General features: G+C 41.8%; 1 protein-coding gene across 29 annotated transcripts in view; it reads left to right on the top strand.

Annotated features, from left to right (window-relative positions):
• The window catches only part of cast (calpastatin), a 35,778-nt gene that overhangs the window by 12,426 nt on the left and 5,361 nt on the right, over positions 1-17,991 (top strand). For 8 of the 29 annotated variants that reach the window (XM_086168008.1, XM_086168011.1, XM_086168006.1 and 5 more), the window contains 27 exons: positions 3,430-3,501; positions 5,227-5,343; positions 5,623-5,730; positions 6,524-6,649; positions 7,673-7,708; positions 7,788-7,889; positions 7,993-8,073; positions 9,504-9,542; positions 10,143-10,223; positions 11,191-11,262; positions 11,345-11,431; positions 11,566-11,676; positions 11,761-11,865; positions 12,334-12,450; positions 12,534-12,647; positions 12,732-12,809; positions 13,680-13,769; positions 13,849-13,953; positions 14,042-14,158; positions 14,263-14,376; positions 14,762-14,863; positions 15,652-15,717; positions 15,833-15,934; positions 16,202-16,318; positions 17,265-17,378; positions 17,447-17,521; positions 17,609-17,710. In XM_086168008.1, the coding sequence (XP_086024134.1) occupies positions 3,430-3,501; positions 5,227-5,343; positions 5,623-5,730; positions 6,524-6,649; positions 7,673-7,708; positions 7,788-7,889; positions 7,993-8,073; positions 9,504-9,542; positions 10,143-10,223; positions 11,191-11,262; positions 11,345-11,431; positions 11,566-11,676; positions 11,761-11,865; positions 12,334-12,450; positions 12,534-12,647; positions 12,732-12,809; positions 13,680-13,769; positions 13,849-13,953; positions 14,042-14,158; positions 14,263-14,376; positions 14,762-14,863; positions 15,652-15,717; positions 15,833-15,934; positions 16,202-16,318; positions 17,265-17,378; positions 17,447-17,521; positions 17,609-17,710 (2,550 nt within the window). The remainder of the gene's footprint in view (positions 1-3,429; positions 3,502-5,226; positions 5,344-5,622; positions 5,731-6,523; positions 6,650-7,672; positions 7,709-7,787; positions 7,890-7,992; positions 8,074-9,503; positions 9,543-10,142; positions 10,224-11,190; positions 11,263-11,344; positions 11,432-11,565; positions 11,677-11,760; positions 11,866-12,333; positions 12,451-12,533; positions 12,648-12,731; positions 12,810-13,679; positions 13,770-13,848; positions 13,954-14,041; positions 14,159-14,262; positions 14,377-14,761; positions 14,864-15,651; positions 15,718-15,832; positions 15,935-16,201; positions 16,319-17,264; positions 17,379-17,446; positions 17,522-17,608; positions 17,711-17,991) is intronic. The other 21 variants (XM_086168027.1, XM_086168029.1, XM_086168024.1 and 18 more) reach the window with 6 other exon arrangements.

Here is a 17,991-nt window from a genome sequence, read left to right as displayed (position 1 = left end):
TGAAACATTAATTTCCCTGCAATCTCAGAGTATAAAGAAATCAAACAGTTATATATACTTCCCCTGAAAATGAATGAATACTGATATCAGGGCCATATATAGAGACATGAGCGATGAACCTACCGCGTAGTTTTAGAAGAGAAACGGGGAACCCGGAGGAAACCCCACAGAGGAGACGCTCACCATCTTGCTGTGTCATGGAAACGTGAATTGCTGCGCTGCTGTGCTGCTCAACCCTGGAAATGATCATATGAATAATTCACAATTGGATTTATGTTGCACTTTCCATTTAATGGCTGCATAACTGAGAAGGGATAAGAGAAGGACACAAATCAAGTAACAACACATATTCAAATCATTTATTCCTCCTGACATGGAGATTATAGTTTTCATCCATATGAACTTTAAGGTGAAAGAAATTATATACACAAATGTGCAAAGATGGTTATGTTCCTAAAAGAGAAATGGAAATCATTTTATTTGCAAACAATTTTAATGGTCACCGGCCACGCGGCTGTTTTTGAGCATTAAGCTAGAACACAAACCTCTAGTCGTCTAGTTGTAGTCACAAAAGTCTGTTGGTCAACTTCCGTTGGATTTCAACTGATGTAGGAATGTTTCAAAATTTACCGATCACGTGTTCGAAGAGAACTGTTTAATTTATTTAAGCACAGATGGAGGGGGAAAGCATGTCTTTCGTTCTGACTCACCCAAGCAGTCAGTCACATTTCCAGTTTGCTTGATTTTCTGGATGTACTAGTGTCATGATTTATAATCAACCATGCAGTTCATAGAAAAATAAAGTTAAATAAGCAGCTGTTTTTTCTTTTGCTTGCTATTAACTAGTGTTGTGTTGCAGTTTCCTGCACTTTCACGTCTAAGTGCAAGTTCTTTTAAACATTATTCTTGTCTTGCTACTTCGCAATAATTCATATTTACTGCAGGATGTAAAATAACATGACTTCCCCTGTGGTATGCCTGCACACCTACTTCCTACTCTTTGACTTCCTCCTATTTTAAACCATTAATTTCTCACAAATATGCACAAGGACAAAAAGAAAAACCACAGAAACGCAGGGCCCGATCGATTGATTTATTCCTTGTGGGATTTAAATGTATTAGTTATGGAGATAAAGTTTGATAAATATTGTAATCTTGCTTTTTGACGGTCATTTGTGTTCAATGTGACACTGGTATGTGATGCAATCATTGCAAGTGCACAGATTTTTATTTCCAAAGGTCACAGAACATCGCAGTGACTCATTCATCCGTCTGATCATTTCTCTATTCCCATTAACTCAGTGTTGATCAAGAATTTGAATACACATGTTCATCAGTGCCTTATCAATAACGTGATCGCAACCAGTGTTAGATGGCCTGAGGCGACAGATAAGTCAGAATAGGCTGAAACGTGTCTGCGAGAATATTGAAGTCTCTGTCTGAAAAACCTTTTTTCCATCAAACTCTGGTCATTTGATTGGTCTATTCTATATCTAAATAAAAATAATGATATTGATAAATGATATCAATGATATGAATAATAATGTTGTAATAATATAATGTAATTTGTTGTACTTTTATAATAATGTTAACAATTATAATAATAATAATAATTTAATGAATCGCTATGATAATAATAATAATAGTAAAAATGACAACGCAAGGTAATGTAATGTTACTGTTCATAAAACTACTATTACTACCACTAATAATAATAATACTAATGTTATAATGTTAATAATGATATGATAATAATAATAATAACAATAATGAAATGTAATGTCAATGTAAATGTGAATGTTAATAATAATAATAATAATAATGATAATAATGATGTTATAATATTACTATTACTACTACTACTACTAATAATAATGTCACTACTACTAATAATAATTATAATGATGATAATGTTACTACTACTACTACTACTACTACTGATAACAATAATAATAAATGTTAATGTTAATGTTAATAATAATGACAGAGGAATTTCCCCTATGGGGATCAATAAAGTTTATCGTTTAACACAAGTTGTTATATCAATTGTGGTTGGTGATAATGTAAGTAAGTGACTCCTCTGTCTTCTGTCGGGGCAGAAACACTTAAACTCATCCGGCCTGACAGGTTAACTCACAAAGTCTTTACTCCGTCTGAAAATAAGATAATGAGTGTGGAGCGGTGGTGCAGTGTTTAGCGCTTCCACCTCACAGCAAGGGGAAATCCATTTTTAGTCACTGTTTTTGTTAAAAGACAATGGATTTTATGTTCTAATGAGCAAAAATGACCTAAAAGCCTAAAATGGGAATCATGTGATTCAGCAGGGGGTCAAGGGTTTCATTTATTTTAGGGTACGAGACCTACAAAAGAACCTCTTTGTTCCACCTCGGTGAGCCTCATTCCCTGCAGCGCCGCCTGCAAACCGCCATGAATGAGAAAATATCATGTGCGGTAAAATACCAGTTTTTTTTCGTAGGCAAATAATGCCACTCGGAAGTACGAGAAAGCTGAGCGCCCCCATTGAACATTTCCAAACAATCTTGTTTGCTTGTTTGATAATGTTGTCAGCTGGCAGAATGGAATTAGGATATTATCCAACCCATTCTGTATGTTTACAGATATATGCTTAGATATCTAATCCTTTCTCTATAAATACACATATAAGCATGTTAATTCATTTGTTTACTTGGTGATACTCCCACTGTTTATCTTGGGTTATGCTATAATTTGTATGTGTATAATGTGTATCTATCTATCTATCTATCTATCTATCTATCTATCTATCTATCTATCTATCTATCTATCTATCTATCTATCTATCTATCTATCTATCTATCTATCTATCTATCTATCTATCTATCTATCTATGTGGGCCCCTGATCGAGCAAACCCATTAGTTTCTGTATAACTTCATTTAAGTCTCTAAATAAGGAGAGACGACTCAGCAGAAAAGTTCAGCCCTCAGTGTCTCTTCCGTCCAAAAACTCATCTCTCTCGCAATTTGATGTCTAATGGTTCCCCAAGACACATGAGCCGTCACCTCCCCGTTTCTCGTGTGTGAAGAATCACATGTGAAAAGTCACAAGTGTACATTGAAACTTCGTGGCATCGGCTTAAAGTGGGATTTTACGACATCCCCCTGGCTGTTTCCGAGGTAACCGAAGGAAACAATAACACGACCTCTGTTGCTCGTCGCACTCCGGTCGCACCCTTCGCTGTGGAATGCCAACCACTCCTTCCCTCTGTGGGATGAAGATGTTTGTAATGCTGAGTTTTGCATTGTTTTTCTACCTCGCCTGCAGTGCAGCGCTCCAGTAAAATATCAGCCTTTCCGCCACACAAACAAAGCTCTGCATGTATCTTAACTTTTTAACTGTCAGTTCGGATGAAACGGGAGTTCCATGTGTTTGTGTTTGTGTCTTTATCTAGTCGCAGCAGCCGACCCAGGCCCCACCCAGACCAGCGGCTCAGGTCTCCACGGTGAAACCTGCACAGTTTGAGGTATTCTTCAATTCCCTTTTTCCTCCTCTTTCTTTCTTTTTTTGTCAGGTGTGCAGGTGGCGCATTGTTTGCCTGTTACGCTTCTGTTCTACCAAACACGTCGGGTATTTTTTTTTCCTGTTTCCGGCACTTTGTTGCCCATTTCGGTCGTATTTCTGAGCTGACAATTCCTTGACTTGCGTGGTGCCGGCAGGCAGTAAAAGAAAAAATATGCTTTTCCTTCCACTTTAGTGGACCAGAAGTAACACCCACAGTCTCAAGTCAGGGGGGAAGCAGATTAACCTCTTAATGGTGGTTTCCAACAATGGACCACATTTAAGAGAAAGAATCATTTCATGCTGGGTTGACCTTTATTTTGATTGGGGAAATTTCCACATGTTGAAAAAGGGAACTGGGGAAATAATCGAACGGTATGTTAAACAGGAATTACTATGTTGTTACAATAATATGAGGAAACTTTGATCCCCCCCTTTCATTTCTTAACACTTTTTAGTGAAAAGGTTACATGTATTGTGCCAAAACATTCAAGAAAACTGAAAGGAAGGGATTTCTTTCACAGTGCTATTATTCATGGAAGTGGTGAAAGTTTTTGATACACAAATTCGACAAAAGAAAAGCTGTTTTGCGGTCCAGCGTTGCCTGCCTTTAGCGGCTCGGAACAGATGTCTCTTCGGTGCAGATATTTTGATCTGGTATTGATTCCGATCAGAGAGAATAGATTGTTATTTATAGACCTGCTCACCCCAGTCAGTCCTCCTCAGCCATATGTGACTTGCTAGCGGCTAATCTTGGTACACCTATTAATACATCCTGCTCAGCGTGCAGCGGCTCATGTTTCTGAATCGGCGTCTGTGAGCGATGTTGTGTTAGAGCGCGTTGAATATACCGAGCACTTGGCCGTGCACGGAGCATCTTTTCACATTGTCTTTGCACAGTTGCTTTAGCATGTACAATCCCTGCTCCATTATCAGACCTGTCTTTTAAGACGAGCCAATCCCAGAAGGGGGGATGCTGCTGCCAAGAGTTTTTATCGGCGTACTCGGCATGATTATTGCAGTCATACGCAGATGTTTGTCGAAGGACGATATATTGCACAGCCGTAGTCAGTGCTCATGAAATTGAGCAAACGTAATAGCCTGATCTGGGTTTGATCCAGGCTTTTCAAGCTATGCGTTCATTATGGTTGTATTTATAAGTGACGAAGATATATGCATATATGTATCTTTCAAGGCCCTTGTTACAGAATAGGCAGAATAAAATAATTGAATGTATTTCTTTGGCCATTTGCTTCCTCTTAATCCTTATTATTGTTGGTGTTTTTTTAATATATTATAATATTAACCACCAAACCAATACAACAACAACGTCAAGAATAAGAATAAGAATAAGAATAAGAATAAGAATAAGAATAAGAACACAAGTATTATTGTCATTAAAATTATTGATCTAACAATAGTAATACAATGAATACGCGTATTATTGTTATTAAAATTATTGATATAACAATACTGGTAATAATAATAATAATAATAATAATAATAATAATAACCTTATTATTCTTACTAATACTCCTCCTCCTAATAATAATAATGATAATTGTAATATTATTTGTTTACAACCCACTGCCCTTTTAGCAGTCTCATTAACACAGGGATATGCAATGTCAGAATGAATGGTCAGTAAAGTAGGCAGATAATAGACTTCTCCATTCCTGGTGCGTTTCAGAAGGCTGCATCTGGACCCTCTATGGCTGCAAAGCCTGCAGCGGCAGGTACCACCACAGCGGGTGGAACTTCGGGGAGCATTTCAGCCAAAACAGAATCAACTAAAGCTAAACCGGAGGTAGATAAACTCTGGGTTTGAGTGTCTGGTGCTTTGTTACCTGCTTCATTTCTCTGGGACCAACACTTGTGGTGTATCTTCTTCAACTCTTGTCCCGCTTTATTTCACCTTATTTATATCTTGATGTGCACAGAGCTTACTTGTGTGCGCGCTATCGCAACACACACATCTCGACGATGCAGTTTCGCATGCGCTGCACCGTGTTATTAAACTCGTACTGTGGCCCTTGGGTGCGATAAATAACCTGACGTCCTTTCACACTTGCTCCTTGGATTGTAGACTAACACCGCGCCGACGGGTGATACAGTTATTGACATGCCATCTATGGGAGTTACCGGTGTCGTGACGTCAACCGGGACAAGGGCCGGTCCGAGCGACACTCCCAAGGTAACGGGTCTGTTACCTTCACTGTCAATGATTCAGCGAGGAACCTTCTATTTGTTGTTTTTGTAAACATAAGTGCGTAATGATATTCACACGCTCCATCGGACTTTACCAACTTGACATTTTGACACCTCGCCATCAGCTGACGGCTCACTTATGCAACTTTATCTTTGCCGCCGTGAGGTTTGGAAATCGGTGTGAAAAGTTAAGGTGCAGAGTGCAGACGCTCGCCTTGCCTCTCGCACCTGCGTTGGCCATTTTTGGGAGAATTTTACACTTCATCGAGGATAGTTTCCTGTAAAATCAGCGGCAGGAAGAAACATTTATGGAACTAACAGAAAAAACACCACCTGTTTTAGTCAATTCGTGCAGCGACGTGCAAATCATGCAGAACAAAATCAGTTTGATTTAATTATCTTGACCGTCCAAGATAATATGACAACTCATTTAAACCTCATTGAATGCCTGCTTTTTAATATTTTCTATTTTCTATTTTTTGTGAAGTCGGTTTCCAGACACCGAGTTCAGAACATCTCGATTAAACACTGATGAAATCACAACGATTGGTAACCTATTCAGTTTCGGTCAGAAGATCAATCCAAATTCAATCGTCGTCCCTGTCAGAGGTTCTGCATCTAACGTGCGCCGAATTCACGCTTTTGGCATGCAAACACGCTAATTAATATGGGGGCACAGCACAGTTCTTCTGTGTCACTAACACACACACACACACACACACACACACACGTCCTCCGTTCTCCTATCTGTTTTGTAATGGTTTGGCCCTGGTTTGTAGACCCCTCCGATCTCCCAAGTCAAAACCACCGCCGCGGTTCCTGCTGCAGCAGCCGGAGCAGCCGTTCCCGCGGCCGGCACTGCTGCCGGGTCCAAACCTAACGAGTCAACAAAAGCTGCAGCCAAGGTAGAACCCAGCGCTGTATTTTTCTTCTTCTCCTTTTGGACTGCTACCTTCAGGGGTCACCACATCCAATCATCTGCCTCCATCCGATCACTTTTCTCCACCCGTTCAGCTCGCACACGTTTCTTCACCTCTTCTCCGCACCCTCCGTTCCTTTGGACTTTTGACCCTCCGTCTTCTTCATCTCCGCTCCCTGTAGCCTCACGCTTCCATTCATTCCCATGTATTCTGTCTGGCTGCAGCTAAGCTTCACTCCTCTCCTTGTAGCTTTCAATCCGTGCGCTCCCTTCTCTCACCTCAGATTACAATGTCATCTGCAAACAGCATGAGGTCCCTGTCTAACCTCACCTGTCTGCTTCTTGCGCTCGGAAGTCTGTACCTTATTTCCCGCTGCAACATCTGAACGTTGCAGTTTCTTTCGTCAGGTGTGTCTTTCCTGACCTGGTCTTTTCTCAAGACATGATTTCTCATATAAGCAAATCACAGCTTTAGCTACTTTCTTCTCTTCTGCACTAAACTATGAGCACCTGGGGAGCAGGGAGTTTGTTCAATACGCCTCAACACATTGTATTTGCTTTCCTATCCACTTCCACATGAAAAAACCCCACCCTTAAGAAAGAAATGCACAGATTGAGGTCAGGTTTAGAGCGCCGTGACCGCCTCTGAGTTTGCGGCAGCTTTCCTCTGGTTTTGTCTCTTTGTTGATGAACTTCTCCGCTAAATGACGAGCGTGTTGTCTTTGTGACAGTAAGACAACGCACTTGATAGGGATAATATGCGGCGGCTTTCTGTGTGTATCTAGGACATTTCTTTACAAGCGGATTATGTTCCCCTTTTATTTTCTTTCTTACGGACTATCAATAGACCAGTTTGGCCTGGAGCACATTTTCAAACTTCACTGTGCTTATTTTTTCGCTCCTTTAAGCACAACTATAGCCATTTCACTTCCATTAAGCATTTCTTTATGTCCCCTTGTATCCCTCATTGTGTCCTTTTCTGTTTTTTTTTTTTTTTTTTTTTTTGCAGGTGCAAGTTGAAATCCCGCCGCCGTCAGCGAAAGAGGTAAAGATGCACTATCTCGCGACGGCAGCACGTCGGCCCGGTGCTCGCGACAGTTTGTTGAGGTGTGTTGCATGTACAGGCGTCCGCTTTGGATCCGTTCGATGCTTTGGCCAGCATACTTCCGCCGGCTGACCCTCTCCCGCAACCGAAACCGGTTTACACCGGGCCAGAGGTCAAAGAGGTACACGTGTGTTTGCACACACTCCTAATCCATCGTGATTTTTTTTTTTTGTTTCACCGCATGCCCCTTGTGTGATTTGTGGTATTTGTTGCATGTGTCGCAGCACGGCCTCACCTCCGAACACAGGGAAAAGTGCGGAGAGAGGGAGGACACACTGCCTCCGGGCTACAGGTTGACGGACATGGTCAGTTCTACTTTGGTGCTGATTCCACTAATGTCACTGGAGTTGTCCTGCGTCACAGCAGCTTCCATGAAGTGATTATCGTATTTTTTGTACTAGAAGGCGCACTTAAAATTCTTTTTCTCAAAAATCATCCATGCGCCTTATAATCCAGCGCGCCTTATGTACGAATTCTTCTTGTGCTTAGTTACGTCCAATCAGTTTTATGTGGCACACTGCGCTCACACATCTGTCAAAATGTTTGAGTGTGACTTTGGTAAGCGACAGCTTGATTGTATTAAAGTTGGTCCTTGGTTGAATATGGGTTAGTTTAGGGGTGGGCAATTATTTTGGCTGGTGGGCCACATTTCTTATTTAATTTTCATACATGGGCCAACTTGGTGTCATGTAAATTGAACAAAATGAAAATTGCAATTTAAATAAATTTACATTTTGGGCATTTTATTTCAACTTTAAAATCATATAAATGTACCGGTATTATTTTGTATGTAATTATCCATACAAAATTAAATAAAAGGAAAAAATAATTTCAATATGGGTTGAAAATACTTGTTGGAATATTCAAAGAAAATAGTTCTGCGCGCCAGATAAAAAAAAACAAAATAGGCCGGATGTAGCCCGCGGGCCTAATATGCGCAGGTCTGGGTTAGTTAGTTAGATAACTAATTATGTAGTGCTGGAATACAACATTGTATCAACCACCAACTTTAGGTGTCTACTATCGCTGGCAACGACAAGCCAATCAGAGAACAGTACGTAGTGCGTTTATGCCTGCCACTTTTTGTCATACTGCGCTTCAACATAATATTAATGTACATTGGTGTGTATGAGTGCGCCAAAAAAAAGGGCAACTGTTAAGAGACAAATTCGAATTCATGATGGGAATAGAGCCGCCGCAAAAGAATTCGATATTAATGAATCAATGGTACGGAAGTGGAGGAAGCAAGCAGATGAACTGCCAGGGAAAGAAAACCAAACAGAATTTATAAGGGAACAAAGCAAAATGAATAAGATGAATAAAGTTCGACTAAACTGTTTTGTTTCGCCTTAGATACTGTTTGTCCTCATGGCCCGCAAATTACGTTAATATTATTATTATTAATGCTCATTTGAAAATTGGAGAAGGGAGGGCTCCACAGCGTTGCATTGAAAGCGAGTGGCTCAAAAAAGAAGAAGAGAAAAGACGAGAATAGAAGCGCTTCGCTTTTTTATGGAACATGGTTTAGATTGCAGTTTTACTGTTTATTATATTTCAGGTAATATATTTAGGAGCACTACAGATTCCATAAAAGTAGATTTCAAATCCTAAACTTGAAGAATCATTAGTTCTCTCACAAATACCAGCATTTTAATTCAGGCAGAATGACCCTTTAAGAAGCTGCGCTCTTCACTCCTTCATTCATTCCTCCATTTTGTCTTCGTTGCCTTGGCAGCCTCCCGTCCCCGCGGATGCTAAACCAGCGGACGTTCCCGTAAGTGAACCTTCTCCGTTCGACACACTCACCCTTATCTCACACTGCCACCTATGGAGGCCCGTGAACACACACTCTTGTGATCTGCTTGCTTCCCCTCAGAAGGGGAGGGAGTTATGGTGTTGCTATAGAGGCCGTTGTTTGAGCAAAACTTCCCGACTGCGGCTCGCTGACTCACGTCCGACTAAAACCCAACACGTTTCTGCTCACAGTGTTTTCCATCTGTTTCGACGCTTTCAGCCTTACTGGTTACTCACTTTGGACACACCTACATTTTCTCCCACCCCGTTTCTCCTTTCCGTCATTTTCTCTTCAAACCCTCTCTACATGCCCGTTCCCACTGCGTGGCTTTAGCTCTACATCTTGCGCATTTACAGTTTTACAGTTTAAAACTGAGATTTTTTCTTTGCTTTTTTTAGTTGTTTTTTTTTTTCCCCCTCGATGGAATGCAATGGGTGTGTCGTCACTTTTCCCTTCTGTTGGTTTGAACTCTGGTTTGCATTATTCTGCCATTTCTCTCCCCTGACGTGGCCGAATGTGCCCTCTAGTGGGGGGCCCAGATTATCATAGATGTGTTTCACTATTTTTCTTTAATTACAGAAACCTCTAAGCACTGAAGAAGCCCTGGATTCTCTGTCAGAAGGATTCATGACTTCGACCGCTGTGGCTCCAGCCAAGGAGGTTAGAGATATTGTGACATGTCGCACTGGACAGAAGAATGTATATTATGTTGCACTTCGCTGCTACCTCGTCGTTTGCCTCCACAAGTCGGACTAAGTTAATATGGCGCAAAGTCATAGCACAGTTTGCTGGTTTACACAGTTTACTTAAAAACCTGGCAGGCGGCCGTCTGCCTCGACCGTTGGAGAGAATGATGGAGATGGAGGGGGTGTGAAGGTCGGGAGCGCCGGGCTCAGAGGACGCTAATCGTAACGCTCACGCATTGATGATAAGATATAAGTGCAGACCAATGTTCCCTCTGATTTTTCATATGTCTGGGCGTACAGACAACTGTTTGCAACATTAGATGTGCACGCTGTGGCCACACACCAGGATCACACCTGGGATCATAGCTTCCATTTAGTCCATATTTTTCCATCAGAAAACTTGCTTACTACTTTAGCTTCGCTGCATGTTTTGCAGAGCGGACCTTTCTCACTCGAAAAAAAAAAAAAGTCTCACCACTTGTTCTATTTGCACAAACTCCGACAGCCGTTCCAACTTAAAAGAACCGCATTTCTTTTTTACTTTGGTTTGGTAAGTTAACGGCTCGTTTCGCCATGATAAGGGGTTAGCATGTTAGCATTAGCGTCACTTATATAGCGTGTAAGGGCAGAGCACGTGCGAAAAGTACTGTCAATGCCGTGATTGGCTGCGTAGTATCATATGATTGGCTGGACACCTGTCACTCACAGAGTTACACTGCAAAATGATACAGAAAAAAATGTTATCTATCTAATTCATTCGCAGTGCGCTCACTGCGCTGGATGGGTTTTCTTGTGCACTGAGTGTGCGAGTAGTACACAATTGCGCAGTTGCGCAGCTTAGAGGAACATCGGCGCAGACAGGATAGGACGAATGAGAGCATCATTTGTATTTTTGTGCAGTTTTTGGTTTGTGTTTAATTCAATGCATCCGTGTTAAACAGACGAAGGGGTCCGTTGACATCGTCAGTTCCTCCTCCGCCGCTTCCGCTAACTTTGCGCCGCCTCCGGGAAAGGTACGAATCCAGATTCGCCGTTTCCTTCACGTCCCGCTCCATAAATCCGAGATGTTCATCGTCCGAACCCTGTCTCCCGCAGAAAGCCGACGCCCCTCCGGCAGATAAAAAAGCCAAGATGGAAACCGATTTCTCTCTGGCAGCCGCACTTCCCAAGGCTTCCCAAAAGGTCACACCAACCCGCTCCCCCAAAATCCTTTCTGATACTCAAATGCTACCTGATAGTGTTTTCCACGTACATAGAGGAACGACACTCGACTTGTGTACGTCTTCATCTAAATCCGTCTCTTATTGTCGCCACAGAAAGTAGAATGTCCTCCCGCTGACAAAAAGGCGAAATTGGACAGCTCTGCCGATTTGTCTCTGAACGCCGCGCTGCCCGCCGACGCAAAGACCAAACCCGGGGTCGTCGAGGTGAGCGGTTGCGTCGACCCGTCCGTCCGTCCCGTGCCGTCTCCGGCTTCACCTCGGCAGGATTTTAAGTTTTAATCTCCTCAGGGCGGCTCTGTGTCTCTGGACGCTCTCAGCGCTCTGAGCGACTTGTTGCCGGCAGAAAAGCCGAAGCCCGAAGCTCCGAAGCTCAGACCCGAAGATATCGTCTCGGTAAGAGCCGGAAATATACTGCTCAAAAAAATAAAGGGGACACTTGAACAACGCAATGTAACTCCAAGTCAATCGCACTTCTGTGAAATCATAGTGTCCACTCAGGAAGCAACAGATTCATTTTGACTTGTTTTAAGGACATTACATCAAAGTTGGATCAGCCTGGAGTTTGTTTTTACACTTTAATTTTGAGTGTGATTCCTAATCCAGACCTCCATGGGTTGATACAATTGATTTCCATTGATCATTTTTGTGTGATTTTGTTGTCAGCACATTCAACTGTGTAAAGAGCAAAGTATTTCATAAGAATATTTCATTCATTTAGATCTAGGATGTGTTTTTTTAAGTGTTCCCTTTATATTTTTTGAGCAGTGTATATTTCGTGTGATTCGCCCACCTGATTATGCAAAGGAAAGGGAAAGAAAAGAAATGCGCTTATTTGAAATGAGTTTGATTTGCTTGTCTCAGGAGGACAAGCTGAAGAAGGAGAAGGGTGTGCGCGTTGGGGAGAGAGAGGACACACTTCCACCCGACTACAGATTCAATAAGGAGGAGCCGTCCAAGCTTCCTGCTCCTAAACCGGAGGTGAGACTGGAACTAAGCCACCCCGGGGTCGGCTTTTTGGAAATGCAGCGCATTCTCATATTTACCTGTTTCATTTCCTGAAGCCAACCTTGGACACAAATGAGGCTCTGGACATTCTGTCAGGAGACTTCATGACCTCCTCTGCAGCCCCGGCTGTCCAGGCTCCGGTGGTCAAGCCCTCGGCTGCTCCCGCACAGGTAAACCTTTTCCCGTCGGTACAAGCCAAACAATGCAAGCAGAGGTTTAGTGTATGACTTTCAATGTCCTTGTTTTCGGTGTAGAAGGCCCCACCTGTGGCTGCAACTTCTCCTGCCGGTGGTTTATCGCTGACGGCTGGACTCCCCGGCGGTCCTTCGAAGGTACAGGAAGCTGGGGCCTCCTCCCCCGGGACTCTGCATCAAGGAATGTCCTTTTAAAACACACCAATAAACAAGAATTCATAATCTGAGTGAGAAATAAGGCATTGATTAACTTTTCTATTCCATTCCAAGTAATAATAATTATAATTAAAATTGTTACTATATTTATGCAATAATAATAATTAATGTGATGATAATAATAACAATAACCTTTATTATTATCATTATTATTATCATTATTATATTTTGTTGTTCTATTCTATTAACAATAATAATAATAAAAATAATATTTATTATCATTATTATTATTATTATGATAAGTAGAAGTAGTAGTAGTATTATTATTTTTATGAAGAGAATAACAACAATTATTATTATTATTATTATTAAAAATAATAGTAGTTATCATTATATAATAGCTATATATTGTAAGCCTATTGTAAGTCGCTTTGGATAAAAGCGTCTGCCAAATGTAATGTAATGTAATATATAATAGCTATTATCATTATTATTATTGTTATTATTATTATTATTATTATTATTAGTAGTAGTAGTAGTAATATTATCATTATTATGTTAATCTCTTGTACATAGTTCATGGTATCTTCACATTGTTCATACTTGCACTACTTATTGGAAAAGCCGATGGAACTGCCCAAAATCAATTTTGCCTAAATACTTAGATTTTATTGAATTTTAGTGATTTTAAGCGTTAGGCCTCGATGAAGTAGTGCAGCCATCAAGGCGTACCAGAGGAACTTTTATCAGTTGTTTGGAGAAACTGGAATTGAAAAATGTGGACATTTTCAATAATCTGTGTTGGAGGAAATGTAGAGAGAACCATACAAGTCCATTCTCTTCCTTGTGTAGACGGAGGTTTCGGCTACCGCTGCTTCCGGTGTGGCCATGTGTTCGGCTCCACCTGCTCAGAAAGCATCTGTTTCCTTAAAGACGGACCAGGTGAGATCCTGGAGTCGAGCCGTCGTCCGCCTTTCTTTCTCCTCTCTCTTCCACGCATTCATAGCGTCTCCGTCCGCAGGGCGGGTCGATGTCTCTGGACGCTCTCGGCGCTCTCGGCGACATGCTGCCGGCATCGACGCCTAAACCAGAATCCCCCAAGCTCAGACCGGAGGACATGGTCTCGGTAAGAACGCCGACATGTACGAAGCGACGTTTTCAGCTTAGAATTCATAAAAAAAACATACCCGTAAGACATTTTCTCTAATGGACAGGAGGGCAAACTGAAGAAGGAGAAGGGAGTGCTGGTCGGGGAGAGAGAGGACACCCTTCCACCGGACTACAGGTTTAACAAAGAGGCATCCGAAAAGCTGCCGGCACCAGAACCTGAGGTGATAAGTGAGGAATTCACCCATGAATATCTCATATATTCGCCTGAAATGACAAATACGGTGACTTACATCATATATATATCTTTCCTTCGTGCCTCCTTCAGCCCTCAATGGACAGTAATGAGGCTTTGGATATTCTTTCTGGAGACTTCTTGGCCTCCTCGGCAGCTCCGGTGGTCCAGGCTCCCGTGGTCAAGCCCCCGGCTGCTCCAGCGCAAGTAAACAGCTCTTGACCGGTTTTAGTGGTTTGCACAACGCATGCATATTTTATTGCAGAAGCGTGGCATTTTGGCATGACGGCAAAATAAGAATTTCGTTGTGCGAGGAAACGTGTTTCCACAGTGTACATATGACAATAAAAACTGAATTTTTTTTGATAGACAGCCGCACCTTTCTCACTGCCATTTACCTTGGACAAAAGATGAGGTCATGTAAGGATAGCTACACCTCGCAAGGAGCCACTTGCACACCCGGCGTTATGTTCGAACATGTTCTCGTAACATGAAAATGATTCGACGACAGAAATGAACTCATGCAAGCCTCCGGCAGGATGAAGTAGAAGGTACCTGTATGATGCATCACAGGGTATCGTCTGTGTTTTAGGAAAAGGCGGCTTTGGGTCAACATGTTGGAGATGTTATCTCTGCAGCCAAATCCTCCGGAGTTCACGCCTCTGTCCCGCCTCCTGCAAAGAAGACGCCACAGGTCTGGGTGTGAATGTCTGTTATTGGCCTTGTCAGCAAGGAGTGCTGAGGATGTAGCGACACCTAGTGGCGCATTGTGTTTTCCAAACATGTAAATCCTACATTTGTAGGATCTCCGAAGACAAATCAATTCGTACGTCTCAGCCTTGAAGGGATTTAATTAGCCTAAAATTAGCATTGAAAGTAGTTTGCCAAACAGGAAATTCATCTGCAGCTTAAAGTAAATGAGGAATTTAGGTATCTTGGGGTCTTGTTCACATGTAAGGGAAGGATGGAGCGGAAAATAAGAACTTTATTCATCCTGAAAGAAATTGTTGTGCCAGAGTTACAAGAAAAATATAACAATAATGCATATGTATGTATATGTAAATAATAGTAGAAAATTGTATAAACAGTAAAAAAAAAAAAAAAAAGGGTGAGAATAAGAAATACATATAAACTATAAAGTGTCTTAAGTAACAAGTGAAAACTATAAAGTGTCTTAAGGTCTCAAGTACCAAGTGAAAGATAAGGAGTGCACAAGAGTTTGAAAAAATATTGTACATGTAGCTGTTATGAAATGTGGACGGGCTTATCGGTGCAGACTCTGTCGTGGTGAATTCCCCGGTCGATCTACGTTCCCATCCGAGCTGTGGGGTAGCGAGCAAAAGAACCAGGCGGCGGATACGAGCGGGCGAAATGAGTTTAAGCGGCCGTGATGTGCGATTTCTAAAGCTGATGAAAAAGACTCATTTTAAAAGCACCGTCTTTTAGCCAAATCTAAGCACAGATGTTCTCTGTCTTCCGTAGGGAGGGAAGCCTGCCATCGCTGTCGGTACTGCTGGTTCTCAGGGTGCAGAGATCAAGACAGATCAAGTGAGATTTCGCAGACGCTCAATGTTTTCCTGTTGATCCCGTTCTTTATTTTTTCACGCAAGGACATTGGAATCTGTTTGAAAGGATATTCACTCCAAGCCGTGTCCGTCCTCAGGCCTCTTTGTCTCTGGACGCTCTCGGTGCTCTCGGCGACATGCTGCCAGCGTCCACACCCAAACCCGAATCCCCCAAAATCAAACCGGAGGACATGGTCTCGGTAGGAGAATAAAATAAAAATAAAATTTTCTTTACTCGATTCAGCTTGTTTTGTATTAAAAATCAATCAAGCACCGCAATAAGACTTATAATTATCATTATTAATATTAATGTATTATTACTGTAATTATTATCAATATATTATTTTTTACTTCATTATTATATTTATTATTATTATTGTTGTTGTTTTTGTCGTTGTTATTATTATTATCATCATTAATTTATTTATTTTTAAATTTTTTTTTTTTTTTTACATTTCCATTAATAGGAGGATAAGCACAAGAAGGAGAAAGGAATCCTCGTGGGAGAGAGAGAGGACACGATCCCACCAGAGTACAGATTTAAAGAGGAGGACCTGAAAAAACTGCCTGCTCCTAAACCCGAGGTGAGGAGACCCCGCGACCAACACGCTGCACACTCTGCTCTGATTTGGAGGGATTTTGATAGGATATTATACGATAGGTGATTTATTATAACCAGGTGAGGTTCTTTGGGAGTGACCAGAATGGATAGGATCAGGAATGAGTCCATTAGAGGGATGTCAGAAGTTTTGGAGAAGGTCAGAGATGGTTGGGTCATGTCCAAAGGAGGGATAGTTAATATATCGGCTTTATATTTGACCGTTTCATCGATGCAATTTTATCATTGCATATTAGACAGCCTGGGACGCGGGGTAATCACCCTCTTTTTTTCTTTTCGCCATCTTTTCCGTTACAAGGCTTGAAGCGGATGAACAAGTTGGTTATCTGTTAAAATTAATTTTTTATTCACCTTTACATCGACCCGGACCTGCTCTGGTTCCCGACCCGTGAAATTTATCTTCAAAACTAATTTTTGTTCACTTTAAAATGACACAGTATCATGAAGGAATATAACAAGTATGTTAAAATCAGTTCCAAACTGATTTTTTATTTTCAACTCAAAATTGTCTGGGAGCCATATGCCGTCACCGGAAGAGCCATATATGGCTCACGAGCCATAGGATCCCGACCGCTGGTCTCGAGGAAGACCAAAGAGAAGATTTATGGATGTAGTTTGAGAAGATATGAAGTTAGTGGGTGTGAGAAAGGAGAATAGGGTGAGATGGAGAAGGTTGATTCGCCATGGCGAAAGGTGATTTAATGTAACATAATACATCCTGTGTATATTCCTGTATAAATACATATTCAATGAATGGCTTCCCATTTGGGAAAGTTTTTGTCATTTGTTAAAAAAAAAAAAAAAAAAATCTGATTTTTGATAAAATAAGTCCTAGCCCACGGCGACACGGTGTTTCCTCCAAAGCCCAAAAACATGCAACAAAACTTACTTTATCTCCTCCTCGCTTGCAGCCAACCATGGGTACCGGTGAAGCTCTGGATATTCTGTCTGGAGACTTCTTGACCTCCACAGCAGCTCCCACAGTCCAGGCTTCTGTCCTCAAATCCTCAGCTCCTCCTGCACAGGTATTTTAGAAAAGTATAGGGTCGTGATATTGAATAGCGCGTTGACGGTGCGTCTCGTCCGTCCGCAGAAGTCGGCAGACTTCGCCCTCGATGCCTTAGCTGGAGATTTCCTGGCTTCCGCTCCAACCAAAGCCGACCCGCAGGTAGAGACTCGAATTTATCCTCAAGCCTTTTCAAGCAACCGTCCGCTGAACGACCCGCCGTTTGTTTGTTTGTTTGTTTGTTTGTAGCTTGAAGAAGCAGGCGAGGCCCTGGATGCACTGTCAGACATTTTGAAGGATATCAAACCCGCCCCCCGGCCCGCTCCCGCTCCCCTCAAAGACCAGGTCAAGGTAGGGGGCGGAGAAAACGCAGAATGCTGCAGTGCCGACTAGGGGTGTAAATCAGAGCCATCATGACGATTCGATCCGATTCGATTTCTCAAGGCAACGATTCGACCGATTCGATTTTTTTTTTCGATACTTAAAAATGCCCCACGATTCGATTCGATACGATTTTTTTTAACCACGATTTTTTTAATACGATATGTTTTCGGCCCTTTTCGAACTGCTCGGTAACTTTTGTGGGAAAAATGTACTCCGCCGGGCAGGGCGCTGTGCTTTTTCTGAACATT

The sequence above is a fragment of the Fistularia commersonii genome, chromosome 21 (assembly GCF_037954325.1).
Source record: "Fistularia commersonii isolate RoL2024-O1a breed Wild chromosome 21, RoL_Fcom_v1.0, whole genome shotgun sequence".
Classification (NCBI taxonomy): domain Eukaryota; kingdom Metazoa; phylum Chordata; class Actinopteri; order Syngnathiformes; family Fistulariidae; genus Fistularia; species Fistularia commersonii.
This window is presented reverse-complemented; position numbering and strand designations above follow the sequence as displayed.